Genomic DNA, 16,314 nt, shown 5'->3' with positions numbered 1-16,314 from the left:
GAGAACTCCGTATGAACACTTATCAGGCTGCCAGGAAGACACTGAGAGTTAAAAATATCCATACATTCTAGTCTCAAACTAGACTGAAATCTAACTGTTTGATGCATTTAATACAAAAGTGTGGATAGTGGCTGGAACACTCCTGCCAATACAAATGCAGTTAGGCCGCTGATAGCGCTATGCAGGGACAACAATATGGTTTAGCCAGTACCACTGTCTAATATTTCACCTATTCATGCTGGCCAGTACTGACACTGGCACTACTAAGAGTCTTAGTGCAGGTGCTTAACAGGGACACTTGTCAGACATACCTGCTTTCAAGTATTTAAGCTTATTCTGCTGTTTATCTGACATTTTAATGAAGTGACTCAACTGGGCAGCCTGGCATCACCGGACTCATTCACATTTGCCACTGGGTGTTAAAACCTCTCAGTTCATTTTGGAGCATTATCAACAGTCGGACAAGGCACAGATCAACAGTAAAATACTTAAATGTGAAAATATAAATAAATTAAATTAGAAAAATATACTGCCTGGTGAGGGGGCCTCTTGTGTACAGAGCCCCCACAACCCCTACAAACGCCCCTGCTACACTGAATCACATGGGCTTCCCATCTGATTTTTAAGCCTTTATGTAAACCTCCAAAGTGGTGACTACATTCAAACAGCGCAACAGATAATCACCCAGTCATCAGCGTTTGACAAGAGGACAGCTCACTGCAGGATGACAGAGTCAAATGCAACTGGCAAGTGTCGTGATTGAAATTCTCGCAGAACAAAACCTCGTTTGTGTGATTGTTCCCCAGGCTCGCAATGAGGCAAAAATCCATTCCACATGATGCATTCATTGTTTTCAGCCAAACATGCACCAGGCCCCACAGCAGCCACAGCTACTGTACAATGGCCCCCACCAAAAACAACTGAAAGCCTGCTGCAACACTCAGGAGGGCCTCTGCAAATATGTGCACCATCCCATTTAGAGAGCGACGGCAGTGCAGCAGTTAGGTTGAGTCATTACAGGTAAAACTGTGTTTTTTGGGGTAATATCAACTAGGTATTGACTTTCTCAGACACAAGTGTTTGGAGGACTGTTACGTTTCAACAACACGAAATTAATTCAGCATGTTAGCAATAAATTCACTGACACTCAGCACGGGAACATAGACGGACTGCTGCAGCTTGAGTCACCTTTCAACAGGTGACGAAGCAACAAAACAGCAAACTGCCGTCCGAGGGAGGCAGGTTGCAACCCGGTAACTGAGGCCACACAGTTACAACAAAGCACCTGCGCGGAAGGGAAGCGCAGCGCTGGAGAGTTGACACAGTCGCCTGCTTCAGTACCTCGTCACTCACCTCTATCCATTTCTGCGCCTCCAGAAATGCGGAGTCTGCGGCCGACTCGCTCACAGGGTGATGCTGATGAGACTGTCCTATGTCTGCAACCGGACTTGCCATTGGCGAAGAAGCTTTAGCTCTACAAGTATTAAAGCCTGTAAAAAAAAAAATAAAAAAAAAATGTGTAAGAGCAGCTCAGAGCCGCGGTATTCCACCGAAATGAGCGTCAGTGAGGCCGGTCTTCCCTGTCGGTTGCGGGTGTTGCAGCGGCAGCAGCGGCGGGGCACACGAACCAGCGGCTGCTCTCCGGTGTCGCTCCTGTCGGCGTCTGCGGGCAGACAACCAGCGTCAAGTCAGCCAGAGGCACCTACACGGCTTCCGGTGTGAGCTCTCAAAATAAAAGTTTTAGCGGATGCCCATGCTGCATTATTACACTCAAACATAACATTTACTCCAGTACTGAACAATTTTGAGGCATTCAAAGCTTTTACTTAACAAAGGCAAATATTGTAGTTTTTATTCCACTACATTTATGTTGCTTTAGTTGGGGTTCTGGTTATTTTTGCAGTATAGTCTAATACTTTTTTTTTTGGTAAATAATACGATATGCTTCTTAAAAATAAACCATTGTTGAGTTCACCAAATCGCCCTCTTATGAAGTCATTTTAGTCTGAAAATGAGCCCGTAAAGTCAAATTTTCTTTTATATAAGTGAAAGAAAGGCAGTGCAGTAAGTTTATTCCAACATAGTTTCAAGTTTAAACCAGTTTCATGTTTCTTGATTTTTCTTGTGCAGCAACCTGCCTCATTCTATCTTGTTTCAAGCTATAAACTCTGATATTTAGGGCATTTTAAAAACATATAAAGTAAAAACTGGTAATACAGTACACAGTAGTTTACTATTTTAAAAAAAATCTACAAAATATAATTTGCTTGTTTGCAAAAATTTGTCCCATTGTATGATTAAGACTGAAACACAAAAACAGCTCTAATGTAGATCTGTTTACCCCATCTGGGTTTTACCACACCCATGTTTCCTTTGTAGAGAATTCTGACAGGTTCAGCACCGTCCAACTGGGACTCATTTTAGAAAGCAGCTCTAACATGCAGATCTCAGTTTATCAATGTATCATTAATCATACAGCAGACATACTACAAGTGTTGTAAATATTGTTCATTTGTAACCAAAATGTCTTAACTTTTTTCATTTCCCTAACCCAATGCTGGATCAACAAGAAGGAACTAAACACAAGGTATTTTCCCTGTTGTTTCCCACAGTTACATGTTTTAAATGTCAGTTTAAATGTCAACATGTACGTATCACTTCACATCTTTGTTTAAACTCACAATAGTGGAAGATCACAAAGTTTCCAATAACGCTAAATACTGCGTATCACAGTGGATCTTTGTGTAATTTATGGCCTAACCACACTTGTCTCTAGCATCTTATCACTTATTGTACTACATTTGAAATTCTTTAAACAATACCTCTGTATTTTAAGGATCTCGTATTGATATAAAACATAGTTTTGTACACAGATCGATAAAACAAGCCGCTGCCACTGCCCCAGACAGTCACAGTGACAAGTGACAAGAAGTGACGTCCTCAATGGTGACCTGCCTTGATGAGAGGACTGACAGACTGCATTTTCATTTTGACCCCAAAAGAGCATAGTGACATGTAAATGTATGGACCAAGGATGCTGTTTGCTTAGTGTATTTGAATATTGTTACTGTAAAGCAGGTTTTATGTGAAAATAAAAATGCAAATTGGATTACTGCATTACTGCTTTTTCATTTTTACTTAAATCCCTCCATCATTTCACCTTTGTTCCTAAGTGTGTTGAGTGAGTAGTTTATATCTTTAAATTCATGTCATGTTTATTTTGTTGTTAAGTTGTACATCTAATCTCCTTGGTTTGTTCTCACATGATTGTATATTTAAAGTAAGATTGTAATGATGCACCGATCCTGAATTAGAATTGCTTGTTGCTTTATTCAAGATAATATGATAGAATTTGACCTGTATGTATACTTTCTTTCATTAGTAGAAATATAACCACTGAACTGTAACCACTCACACCCGACCGACTGCAAGCAAAAGATTAAATACTTTCAAATGGAACTAGTTGACTGCTTCTCCTGCTTTGCTCATTTTCATTAAGTCCAGTGTAATCCTAGAACACATACATGAGTGAAAAATTACACTGTCATTTTCAAATGTACACGATCATTTTAATAATGACTATAATGACTTAAACATTTATAACTCTAGTCTGTTGTTTTTCTGCAACAGATGTTTTGAGGATGGAAACACCATATTATAAGCATGGATTGTGCATTTAAAGGAGAACCCAACCTTTTTTAAGAATTCACATTTCTTTTTGCTGTGCCCCAGAACAGTTAGGTCAATACATGCAGCTCTCTCAAAAATTAGAAACCAAATGAACCTTAAAAATGTGTGATGTTCACCATGAATGGGGCTCTGACGCTGTGAGGCTATAAAATGTTTGTGTGATTTCTTACACCAAAATGGGTGTTTCAAGTTTTAAACTTTATATCCAATTTAAAATCTGGGTAAGACCTGTTAGGGAATACACGACACAGCTACTGTAGATGAAGGGTTTAACGAGGTACCTCGTTCCCCCAGTGGCTCAAAGTAATTTCAGCTATTTAACTACAGCAGCCTGACTGATGAAAGCAAGTCTACTTCCAGAGGATGTTTCCAGAGTATGTTTTTCTGCTGCAGTAGTTCATCATTCATATTTTAATCGCTCATAATGTGAAGGGTTCAATTAAAAAAAAGTGATGGATAACGACATATGGAAATTAAACTGGGAAATACACAAAACACCTTTGAAAATTGCAGAAGTCGGTTGAACAGGAAGGGACCGGGAAGAAACAGAGCAGAGGAGAACTACACATTTTATATACTGCCCTCATGCAGTTATTAGGCAGAAAACGCACCCGTTTTGCTTTAAATGTAGATACCAAAATACAAAATGACAGCAGTGAACCATCCCTGGCTGGTCCCGGTCAGTAAGTTTAAAAATATATATAAATAAATAAATAAAAAATACTCAGATCTCCTCCTCTTCATCAGGCAGGTCTCCAAATAAATCCCAACTAAGCAAGAACCTCTGCCCTCTTACATTATGAGGTGCAAAGTCCTGCAGCATTGGAGGTTTTGAGTTTATCTATCAGAGATCCTATCTGATTGGGAAGATGGCTCACTTGCATGGTAAAAGAAATGAATTGAATATAACTGAAACTTTGATCTTTGGCTACTCAGCAAGAATTTCAGGCACTGAATGATATCAGCATTAGGTAATGCAAAGTACTGAAAGAAGCACCTTTGTCAACACCTGTGAAAAGAAACAGGGCAGAAAACTTTCAAAATCTCTGGTTAAAGTTGCCACACAGTGTGTCCTGTTTTCACACTGCTTTTATTATGAAAGTCCCGATTAGATGGAAGTTGTGATTTATATCTTCCCTCCACTTTGAAGCTTCTTTCAGTTTTGTTTGCTTGCACCTACTCTTAACCCAGAAGGCCGTCTTCTGATCACAAATTGTGAGGCATTTTGATTTGAAATTTTAGGCGCTGCTAACCACCTAGCTCCAGCTTGTCCTGCTTCACGTTTGCCTGCCTGCAGGCAGGTCTCTCCTCCCGCAGGTGGACTGTAACTCCACCATCTTGGGCTGCAGCTGGTGATGGTGGTTCTTGTTCTGCTCCGGTGGAGAACTGCGACATGTGGTGCTACACCAAACTCACAGCAGAGCAGAACAAGGACTGCTGTCTCCAGCTGCAGTTAGCGGGCTAGCTGTTTAACAGTTAACAATAGGCTGGTTTGCAGGATTTAACTTTCAAATGAAATATCTAAATATAAGACCTTTTTAATGAGGCGATCTGTACTATTCATCTGAAAAGTGGATCATATGCCAAAGTAAGATTGTCAATCACTTTTCAAGCTTCTGGAGCTGGGTTCGACCATAACAGCTGAATTGTGGTGCTCGATACTACTATTAAATTAACTGCTGCAATGTGCTCTGTTTGCCACTAAACAGTGCCAGCTAGAATAAGCATAGGGTGAAATAGGCTCTCATTTTTGTCAGCACCGGTACATACCACATAAACCACAACCAAGTAATGTAAGGTTTAACAGTCTGCTTCATGCTGAGAAATGTGGTGTGAATGTTAGCTTAGCTGTTTTTAAAACAGACTCAAACTGTTGTTAGTTCTAACTACTGCTTAATGTTACCTTTGCAGGCTGTTCTCAAACTAGTGCTTTTATATTAGTCTTTGCATACTTTTGTGCTTAGTTTTAAATGGATGATCAAGCTTTTACGTTCTTCTCATGGACAGAGTAATTTGACTTAGAACATTTTAAACTCACCTAAGTAAACTTTTTATATTTTTCCAGGATTCCTGCCAACAGTATCTGCAGTTGGAGCTGTGTGTGTGTGGCCACCTACTTTGAAACTGATGGATGGCAACCAGCAAGAAATGATAAGCCATGGGCATGACTTACCTGTGTGGGCTCAAATTAGAATCAAAAGGGTTGATATTCACAAACAATTCCAAATGTAGTTGTAAATCATACTTTGTAAACCTGTAAATCACAATCACAGGGCAGGTGGTTCTGGTGCAGTAGATTTTCAAGATGGATGACGGTGCTGGCTTGAATCTGCTACACCTTTTAGGATCTGCAGCAGAGATTAAGGGATCAGGACCACCTGCCCTCTAATTGGACTCTGCCTACTGATTGGACTGTCATTGTCCAATCAGATTCAGGTTTAAAAATGGGGTCAAAGTTATACTTGTAACTTTTACAGATACTTATCTCTTCTACACATGAACAATGTTTTATTTTTTTCAAACACAAACTTGAAAGATTTATTTCACAGATGCAAATCTCATTCACACTTTATTTTATTGGACACTAATAACATGTAACAAGTCGCACTTTGTATTAAATTAAACAAAAACAGAAATATGTTCTCTATTACACAGTAAAGAAACATAGTTATGTTCTAGACAAAGGGAAGCCACTGGGCTTATGTCAGGCAAAGTTGATGCAGTTAAAATGCCTTTATTGTGTGAGGATGTATCAGAGTCAAATATGTAACAAAAAAATCCTAAAAGGTAAAAAAAAGACCTGCAGGTTTCAACCATCACAGAGTCTTCATCAGGGCGTGGTTGGAAAGAGAAGTAAACCAGAGTGGAGTGGAGTGATTCCTTCTATTGACAGATCTCTGTGCATGTCAAAATATATTACAAGTAGACTATGTGGACAAGAAGATATCAGTTACCATCATAATTACAATTTAGTTTTTATGGCATATTTGTGTTCTGCTACTCTGCCACTAGGACATGTGAGGAAGTACGCAACATATGTGGAATTGCAATTAATAAAATGTGTACTTTTATGTATCTCTCTTGTCTTAAAATCTGCAAATTCCTTCTGTTGCATGATGTTGGAGCAGTGATTACAAGTGGTTTGCATACACTTAAAAGTCCCAATAGGTCCCAATAGTTCTCTTGAGCCAGTGGTTACTTCCAACTTCCTCCCACCTTCAGTTATAAATGGGCCCCCACCATAACACATAGTTATCTTCCAGTTAGAAAGTGTGACCACTGGCTCACCAACACCATCTACCTCTCCCATCGTGCTCATGAATCTCACCATAATAGCTTTGTGTGACTGCTCATGTTTTACATGGTGTTACACTCACTGAGTGACGAGCAAATAGAGGTGTACTCTTCCAGCTCTGAGCATGAGGCTGATCTGTGTTTCTAACTTTTCTGGACAGGTTCACCCCTGAGAGTGGAGTGTGATTTTTTATCTTTTATTTTTTTTCCCGCAATTTTAACACATGAATTGTTTTCTGATCACTGAGGTGAAGAACGGATGGTTACTTTCTCCATCTTGTGTCTGTTGAATATATTGTGAACCTCCTTCTAGGTCCACGTGGCGATGGTTCAGTACCATGAAGGGGGTTGTTTCTGTGAGGAAGGATGAGCAGTGGGATCAGGACTGGGCCATGTTCCACCTGGGGAGAGCAGCCCAGTGTGGGGAGCTGGAGGCTGCTGTTGCCTTGGGACAGTGCTGTCTGCAGCTGCCTCATCACGCACTGCCAGACATGGAGCAGGAGGTACCATGCAATGTGTATTTTAGCTTTGTTCCTCAGCTGCCCTTACCTCATGTAGTCTGACATTTTTGTTTTGTCGGCAGGATAATGCAGGAGACAGGCTGAAAGGTTCATGTATCTTCTGCTGGTAGCCAAGACTGGTGACAGATCCTCTATGATTATAGTGGCCAGAGCCTTTGATACAGGAGTTAATCTGTCAGATGACAGACATCAATGCAGGTTGTTTTGAGTGGTAGGGATGATGAGTCCTGGTGCAATAGTCATGATAATACTGCCCCCTGGTGGGGTTTTTAGGACATGATAAATTTGAAGCTGAAATGCTTTTAGTGTTTCTGTTTAATGTAGGTTTGTGAACTCTTGCTTTTTACCTTTTTAAATGAACCAGAAAGCAGGACTGGGACGAAGCAGCCATGTAATTCACGTTGGCTAACCAGTACTACATGAATGCTGAAGAGGCCTGGGCGCTGGTGGAGGCGTGATTCTGGATACACGCTTGCATGTTGAAAATGCAGCAGGAGTTCATGTGTAACACATTCAGGATACAACCTGAATGGTTACAGTTTATATATACATATATATTTGACTCCTCTTCTCTTTCATTTCCTGTCTCTGAAATCAAAGCAAATAAAATGGTTTACTTTCTTTTCCCCAAATGTTTACACACTTATGTTGGAAGAATGAACAAATAAGAATAAAATGCTCAGAGTATAAAACTATAAAATAGATTGCTTTTTGTGGGTAATCATTGTCAAGATTGCTTCCTGTTGAGCTTGGTGGTATTAAAGTTCCTGTAACCGTATATTACAGAAATGATCCAAATCTGCTTCACTCTGCTTTATTAGGTGGAACTGCTGCAAATGCAGTACCACCAAAGGCGATGGTGCGGTATGATGAAGAAACAGAACAGAATGTTTAAAATCTCCAGTTTTCCACACATTTTCATGCATTTTTCAACCCCTTCTACTCATTCACACGTTCAGGTAGAAACTCCATTCAAAAGTCAAAATGCTCAGAAATTATTTTGTTTAATGAAATCATTTGTTGTGTTGAAAAACCATTATTATATATTCACAACAAGATGTGCAGTGCTATATGTTTAAGTATCAGAACGCAACTATGAAATTTCAGATTTTCAAAGGTTATGTAATTACAGTGGCAAGTTTTCATGTAAGGTGTGGATCTGAACCCACAGAGCAGAACACAGAATGATGGTGAAAGCAAGTAGGCTATTATTATAAATTACGTAGACTTTGGGGGAATAGCACTGGTGATGGCGATTTATACAACTCGATGTGATCTAGTGAAGAATGGTGAGTTGACTGAGTCGTTTATACTGCAGCAAGAGGTGGAGTTGATGGCAAGATGAGTATCAGGTGTGAAGGAAACTGGTGGGAACAGGAAACTAAGGAGGCCACGCCCAGCTGCACTGACACACACACATACACACATACACACACACACACACACACAAAGGCACAGAACAAATTGGGGACAAACAAACACATTAGGGAAGGAAACACAGCAGAGAACACAAGGAAAATAGGGCCTGCAGGACCTAATCCTAACAGGACATACATTAATCAACTACAACTGGCCACGCATTCAAATAATTTAGGAATAATTCATAAAGTCATCATGTTGCAACTCATTTATTTACAAAAAGAACAGACTACCTCGTTATCAGTCAAATGACAAACTGGAGCCAATAATGAAGACATTTTGAATCTGGTTTTCAAAGAGAAATATAGTTTACTCATAAGTGCAAAGGACTAAGACATAAACAATGCTGGGAATTTACATTCCAAGTTGTTACTGAAAAATGAAGCTGTCCTCCTGTGAAAAATGAGCCAATGGGTTGTTTGTGCAGCAGGTCATTATGACCCATGGTTACATTTTGTTGTTAGTCGACATCTAGTGGCTGCTGTAACTATGACAGGAGCAAAGGGAAGTATGGTGATGTAGTAGTTATGTAGATGACTTTAAGACTCATTTAACAGTGATTGCTTTGTTTTGTGTTCTGTTATCTCACCACCCCACAGATAGTGGCAAATGATAACATCCTAATATAATTGTATAAAGTCTGTGGAGTTTTCAACAGTAAACATAATCTGCAGCCTTGTATCAGTGTAAAGCTTCATGTTGTTTCTGAAACTGGTTTTACATAGTTCTGTGTAACAATAGTGTGAGATCACAAATTTTCCAATAACACTAGATATTGCATATCACAGTGGATCTTTGTATCATTTATGCCCTGTCAGTCCACCCCACACTGGCCTGCACTGACACCCACAGCTGGTTGCATCTCTGCTGTGAACTGGGATCAGAATGACTACCAGACTCTCAAGCGCCTCAGCATCTTATCACTTGTTGTAATACATTTCAAGTTCTTGAAATTTTACCTCTGATGATTTCCACTGAGTTGTAGTGACATTTAAATGTAAATGAATGGACTGAGGCGGCTGTTTGCTTATTGTTTTTGAATGTTGTCCCTGAAGATAAAAGATGAAAACAGAAACAGATTTTCAATTTTCATTTTAATATGGTGGTAGAACATGTGAAAATGAAAATGCTGATTGGATTGCTGCATTTCCTGTTTAATTTTTACTCAAACAATGCATACTGTGGGAAGTGGGGGTCACATGACTGCTGGGCTGAAGAGCACAGGTGTGTTGACAGCTCACACAGGTGACTTGGGTGTTCTTTGTTCTGTGCCCTGAACTCATTTAGCTGAGCTGCTCCCCTCCATCACGTTGCCTTTGCTCCAGAGTGTGTAAGTGTGAGTAGTTTATTTCATTATATTTCATGGCCTGGCGCAGGGCCCACTGGGTTCGAGCTAGCTGCCTCCAGAGGCGCCAGCCCCACGGGGTAAACATCAGCAATAGCTGTAATGAATGGATGATCATCAAGTCTGGATTAGATTCAATGATTTTTGTCTATATTTTGTTAAGCAAACAAACTCAGACATTAGTTTCATTGGATAATGTGTGTTTACATCATCAATACTGACCTTACATGCTGTGGGCTTCAAAAATGTCACAAATTCTTGACCAGGAATGTGAATTGTCATTTTCCTTCTCAGTTAAACCAGAGTTATAACAATGTAAAATCCTGTATAAATGAAAGAAAATAGCATTTCAGGGATGAATCAAACTGAACCCAGTCCTCCTCTTCCGACAGAAAACCAGGATACAGACACATTTTTAGGCCTTACTTTTGTCACGTTGAATGTCTCTTGTTTCCATTGCTCAGAAACGTATTACGTGCGTGTGCTGTGTCAAATGGATAAGTGACAACATGTGAGGTTTGCACAGTGTTGAGTAACTGTATTGTAGGTTATCTGCTTACGCTCTTTCAGGAACACACACTGCCTGGAGCTGTAGACAAGAAATCTGCCAGACAGACACACACATGCAATCATGCAACTGACACAAACCTTCTTTACAGTTGTCTTTAAAAAAAGCAGTGCCTACTGTCAACTACATCATATTTGCTCAGTAAATACGAGGTCCCCTTTTCCCTCCAATGACACTTTATGCTTAGTTAATCAACAATCTAAAAATCCTGGTGCAATAGAAAATGAATGTGATTTTATTTAGCTTTGTCTGTTCATTGTGAGTCTGAAAATGTAGAGGTGACCCTGATAGGTTGAATATGAGATGTATTCTAGCACCACTTTACAGCCAAAATGTACTATTGTTGCCACACTAATGGTAAAGAGACAGATTGTTTTTTTTGTTTTTTTTATGTTTATCTTCTTACATTATGGTTTCAATCTTGTTTCAAAACCTCTCCAAATGTGTGAAACTGATTAATATTCACTCTAAATCATATGCCAGAACCCAAAATATTGAGTCTGTGTGTATATTGTAATTTGTCAATCTGAATGTTTCCCCATTTTTATTTATTCAGTAATTTTGTTTTCTGGTATCTAATGAGCTTTACGACCGAGACCGAGACTGTGAGATTTTATTCTTTTACAGAGACAGTAGACATTCATCTAATGGCCCATTTTCAACTGCTGTTCTTGAAAAAACCTGTGTCATGAAAGCAGGAAAATGACCATATGACAGCCATTAGTATAGACAGTAAACCAAAAGATAAGACACACAAATAATCATAATATACAAGCTGGCCATCTTATAAGACACTGATGCCACCAATGAAACACATCAACAACTGAAAGAAAATAGAGCTGGGAAGAAAGCGATTTCTTCCCAGCTCAATAAGGAACTGTCTTGGGAACATCTCACAAAGGAACTTTGACATGTCAGTGCAAGTTTGTCATTATGATTATTAAATGGGGACATTTTTTAAAAAAATGGTTTATTATTAGGCGCACAATCCTTCAGAAATGTTCAACGACCATTTTCCTGGAATCAAACCCTTCTATACTCAGCCACCACACACAATACAAAAACATATAATAATAGATGAATTAATGTAGTGCATCTGTCCAGGGGAACAGGACACAGTAAAAGCTTCTGACATAAACACAAAACAGCACAGATTCTTAAAGGGGTAGACATCAGACTCTAATGAGTACAAAATGTTATAAAGGATCAGGAAAAAATGTTTGAAAAATAGTACAGACTGTAGTTTAAACAAACCCGATATCTGCAAATTTAAAAAAAATGACGAGTGATAAAAAGAGACCCTGCAAAGGTGCCATGTGTTAGGGAATACTAAGACAGCAGGCAGCCCTCAAAAACAAGGTCAGAATAATTTTTTTCTCAGGCTGTCATTCTGGGAAGTAGCAGTGATACACTGGCATCTTGAAACAGATCCATCTGCTGGATCACAAATAAAACAGGAAATCCTGTCAGTGATCTTCACTAGATTGCTAAGCGGTCAAGCCTGCCAGCCATTACATGTGCCGTAAATACACCTCCATTAGAAAAACGGTGCTCATTTGATGAGTGTATCTTTACTTTGAAAAAAAAAAAAACGAAATATTTTGAGTCTTTAAACCTTAGAACAAAGTGTTTCCTTGTGAAAGGACAAATCCAGACTCATCAGCATCCAATAAATGCCAAACCAATAGGTTTATATCTCTGGGATGTGTGAGACATTATAAAGGAAAAAAATAAATGACTCTGAAAAGTGACAAGTGAAAAAGTGAGAGACTGTTCACCCTGTAAGTATACATGCAGGTCGATGATGTCAGCTGAATCTCGTCTGATTTATTTCCTTCACCGTATCTCTCTCTGGCTTTTAATGGCTTCATATTTGTTTCCTCGCGGAAAGGACATGACGGATGACTCACAACAAGTCAACACCAAGTTTTGCAGAAACAGAGCTAACAGCAGATGGCATTCTACCACCCACACCGGCTAGAGGACCTGACTGTTAATGAGATGTGTCGAGTTTGATTTAACATCTTTCAACCTGTAACAAGTTGATTCTTCAGCAGTTTCATTTTTCATGCCTTCTGGCCTGAATGATTAAGGAGAACGTACCACAGATTTTTGGTATCAAAGAGACTCAGATTGTTGTCCTGCACAATTTTTCATACCTGCATAAATGAGATACATACATGTTTTTTTTCAAACTAAGCTTTTAAATCACAATTTTAGCAAAACTAACTGCAATAATTGTGTTATTTATTTATTATGCATTAGGCCCATATAGGACTGGTATGGCTCCAAACTTCATCAGTAGACAGGATGGTTTGTACATGGTTCAGTATCCAGGTTTATGTGTATCCCACCAGATATTATCATAATTGTGGTATGAGCTTATCTACTTCACTGTAAAATGGGATAGGGCAACAAATAATAGATAAAGGGATTATTGCTGATCATAATCAAACTCATAATAATGTGCACAAATGTTTCTTATCAGAATTCTCTATTCTCATTTAAAAGAATGACTTGACAATAAAGAATAAATTCACCAAAAGCAGTAGTGTCAGTATTTCTTATACATATGAACTTCATCTGGATTACACAGCCTGCAAATATTCTGTTCCCTCACTTGTAAAAAAAAAAAAAAAAAAAAAAAAAAGTGTCAGTGTGTTGTTCCAGCTCTGGCAGCACTACACACAATGGAAGTCTGACCTAGTGTACAGCTTTGACAAAGAGTTGAATAAATATTTGTCATGTCAGATATAATATTGATTCCTTAAACTGAAGATTATTTCCAAAAATAACAGCAATAACCAAGTTGGCATTTGTCACTGAATGTCCCTCTCCCCTCCAACTGTGTCACAGACAGGGACTTTTGATCCCTATATGAGAAACACCCAGTAATCCATCCCCACGGCCAAAGCAATCATATCCACTTGTATCTGGTGTAGATAACTGTACAGATTGTTTATCACAAGAGAAACTACCCATTTTCATTAATGAGCCACACAGACATCAATTTCGAGGGATCAGCTGCAATTTGCTGGTAATACCATCAATACAATAGGCTGCACTCAATCTGACAGCCACCTGAAGGCATGTTGTGGTTGGACTTTGGTGAGACAGAACACACACACACAGTGTCAACAAAATTCAGTAGGGATTAAAAGTCTGAAACCATTTGGACCACTGAGTCTATATTTAGATTAAACATTTTAATACTGTTTGTAATGAGATGTTTATCCCTTTAGTATCTCTCGAGATACTAAAGGGATATATGTATTGGGCATTTGGGCAAATGAAGCATAAATGCTGGTAATATTCTACTTTTACATGTTTGAAGTGGTGTGATGAAGTACCCTACCTGATTTGCTGGATATACAAAAAAATACGTATAATATCCCGTCATTTAATCCACAAACAATTTCTCAATTGATTTCCCAGACAATTTACCACCACAGTATACTGTACTGTAATATAGAATAACATATACTGTGTGAATTTCATCGACACTGTTCACTCCTGCTTGCCCTGGTGTGTGTGTGTGTGTGTGTTGTGACCATCGATGTATTATAAGACCTGGATGCCGGATCTAAAAATGGCGCCCATTCAGTTCAATACAAGTTGCTCACCTGGCGCGTACGCCAAAAAAGTTTCTGGCTTCCGGGTTACTTCCGCATTATGCGGCCCATAGAGACTGCGCAGTAGTGTCACTCCCATCATGCCTTTGGGCGATGAGAACGAGCGAAAAACGTTCTTGATCTGGCGCTGCGCGTTCACGAGTGCGTTCATTGTGTGCACATCCTCCTAAACTTTGATTTATCAGTCAAAAAACTGTTGCTGAGTGACTCTCAGTGCTGCAAAGTGGAGACAACAAACATTTACAAGGTCTTTCACCTGCATTTATTTAGATTTGTTATTCTGAGTTTACTGTGTGAGCAATCACCACTGGAAGTGATCACATACTCATCAGCCTCATATCATTTTACAGGCTTTATATCTGAAATGAATTCAAGATCTTGCTGACTGAGAAGAAGAGTGCATTTAGGTGAGGGATCAAGGTGGAGCTGCAGAGGGAGCAGACTCAGCTGATGGAGATTCATGCCCACAGATAAATTCTTTAAATCATATGTCTGGTAATTTCCATTGAGTTGTATTGATATAAGACACAGACAGGTAAAACAAGCTGCTGCCACTGCCCCAGACAAAGTGACAAGAGACAAGGAAGTGACGTCCGCACTGATGAGATGAGACTGTCTCTCAGCATCTTATCACTTATTGTAATACATTTAAAAAATCTTTAAATCTCATCTCTGGTCATTTCCTTACAGGGAACAAGCTACAACCACTGCCCCAGTGACAGAAACATTACAGTTGACATGGAAGTGACATCCTCACTGATGACCTGCCTCAATGAGAGGACTGAGTGCATTTTCATTTTGACCCCTAAAGAGCGCAGTGACATGTAAATGTAAATGCAGTGGCCTGAGGGCTGTTTATTTCATTATGTTTAAATACTGTCACTGCAGAGCAGGTTCAGTCTTTGAAAATCATCATTTTAATACATTTGTAGATGAGTACACACATGAGTCTGTGAAAATGAAAATGCAAATTGGAGTACTGCATTTTCTTTTTAAATTATACTTAAATACAGCATCCTGTGGGAAGTGGGGTCACATGACTGCTGGGCTGAGGAGCACAGGTGGAGAACTGGGCAGCTCACACAGGTGTCTTGAGTTTTCTCTGCTCTGTGTCCTGAGCTCATTCTCCGTTTGTCCTTCAGCTGAGCTGCTCTCACCTTTGTTCCTGAGTGTGTCGAGTGAGTCGTTTATTTCATTATATTTCCTCAAGTCATGTGTATTTTCTTGTTAAGTGGTACATTTAATCTCCTTGGTTTGTTCTCCCACAATTATATATTTAAAGCAATAATGTATGAACTGATTTTGATTTAGAACTGTTTGTTGATTTATTCAAGATAAAGTGATAGAATTTGACCTGTATGTTCGCTTTCTTTCATTTGTAGACATGTAACCACTCACACCTGACTGACTGCAAGCAAAAGATTAAAAACCTTCAACTGGAACCTGCTTGTCCTGCTTTGCTCACATTCATTCAGTCCAGTGTTTTATCCTAGAACACATACATGTGTCAGAAATCTCAATTCTATCATGGATTTTTTTTCAGTTTCAAGTTTATATGATAATTCCATTGAAGTCTTCTACAGGCTTTTGTAATGACCTTAATGTTTATAATGTAGTCTGTTATTTTTCTGCACCAGATGCTTTGAGGACAGACCACTATAATCATGGATTGGACACTGCAATCATAATCAGGATTGTGCATTTAAAGGAGAACCCAACCCTTTGACAGAACTCACTGTTCTTACTCCTGTGCCTCAGAACAGTTTGGTCAATATTTGCAGCACATGCAGCACTTCACTGAAGTTAAAAACTAAAGAGAGAACATTAATGTTCAATGTCAACCCG

General features: G+C 39.2%; 1 protein-coding gene and 1 long non-coding RNA gene across 8 annotated transcripts in view; one reads left to right on the top strand and one right to left on the bottom strand.

Annotated features, from left to right (window-relative positions):
- LOC139605607 (LIM and calponin homology domains-containing protein 1-like) overlaps positions 1-5,952 on the bottom strand; it is a 96,702-nt gene extending 90,750 nt beyond the window's left edge. For 6 of the 7 annotated variants that reach the window (XM_071457224.1, XM_071457223.1, XM_071457226.1 and 3 more), the window contains exon 1: positions 1,354-1,639. In XM_071457224.1, the coding sequence (XP_071313325.1) occupies positions 1,354-1,455 (102 nt within the window). In that variant the 5' untranslated portion in view covers positions 1,456-1,639. Of the gene's footprint in view, positions 1-1,353; positions 1,664-5,935 lie in introns of those variants that run through there. The other variant, XM_071457228.1, reaches the window with a different exon arrangement.
- LOC139605608 (uncharacterized) lies at positions 1,617-3,181 on the top strand. Its single transcript, XR_011684440.1, has 3 exons — positions 1,617-1,716; positions 2,571-2,587; positions 2,874-3,181. It is a non-coding gene; the product is annotated as an uncharacterized lncRNA (long non-coding RNA).
- Positions 5,953-16,314: the final 10,362 nt, after the last annotated feature.

Source organism: Trachinotus anak, unplaced genomic scaffold, assembly GCF_046630095.1.
Source record: "Trachinotus anak isolate AG129_WGS33_773 ecotype Australia unplaced genomic scaffold, CSIRO_AGI_Tana_v1 ptg000021l, whole genome shotgun sequence".
Taxonomy (NCBI): domain Eukaryota; kingdom Metazoa; phylum Chordata; class Actinopteri; order Carangiformes; family Carangidae; genus Trachinotus; species Trachinotus anak.
Note: the sequence above shows the minus strand (reverse complement) of the source record. Positions and strands in the feature narration are given on the sequence as shown.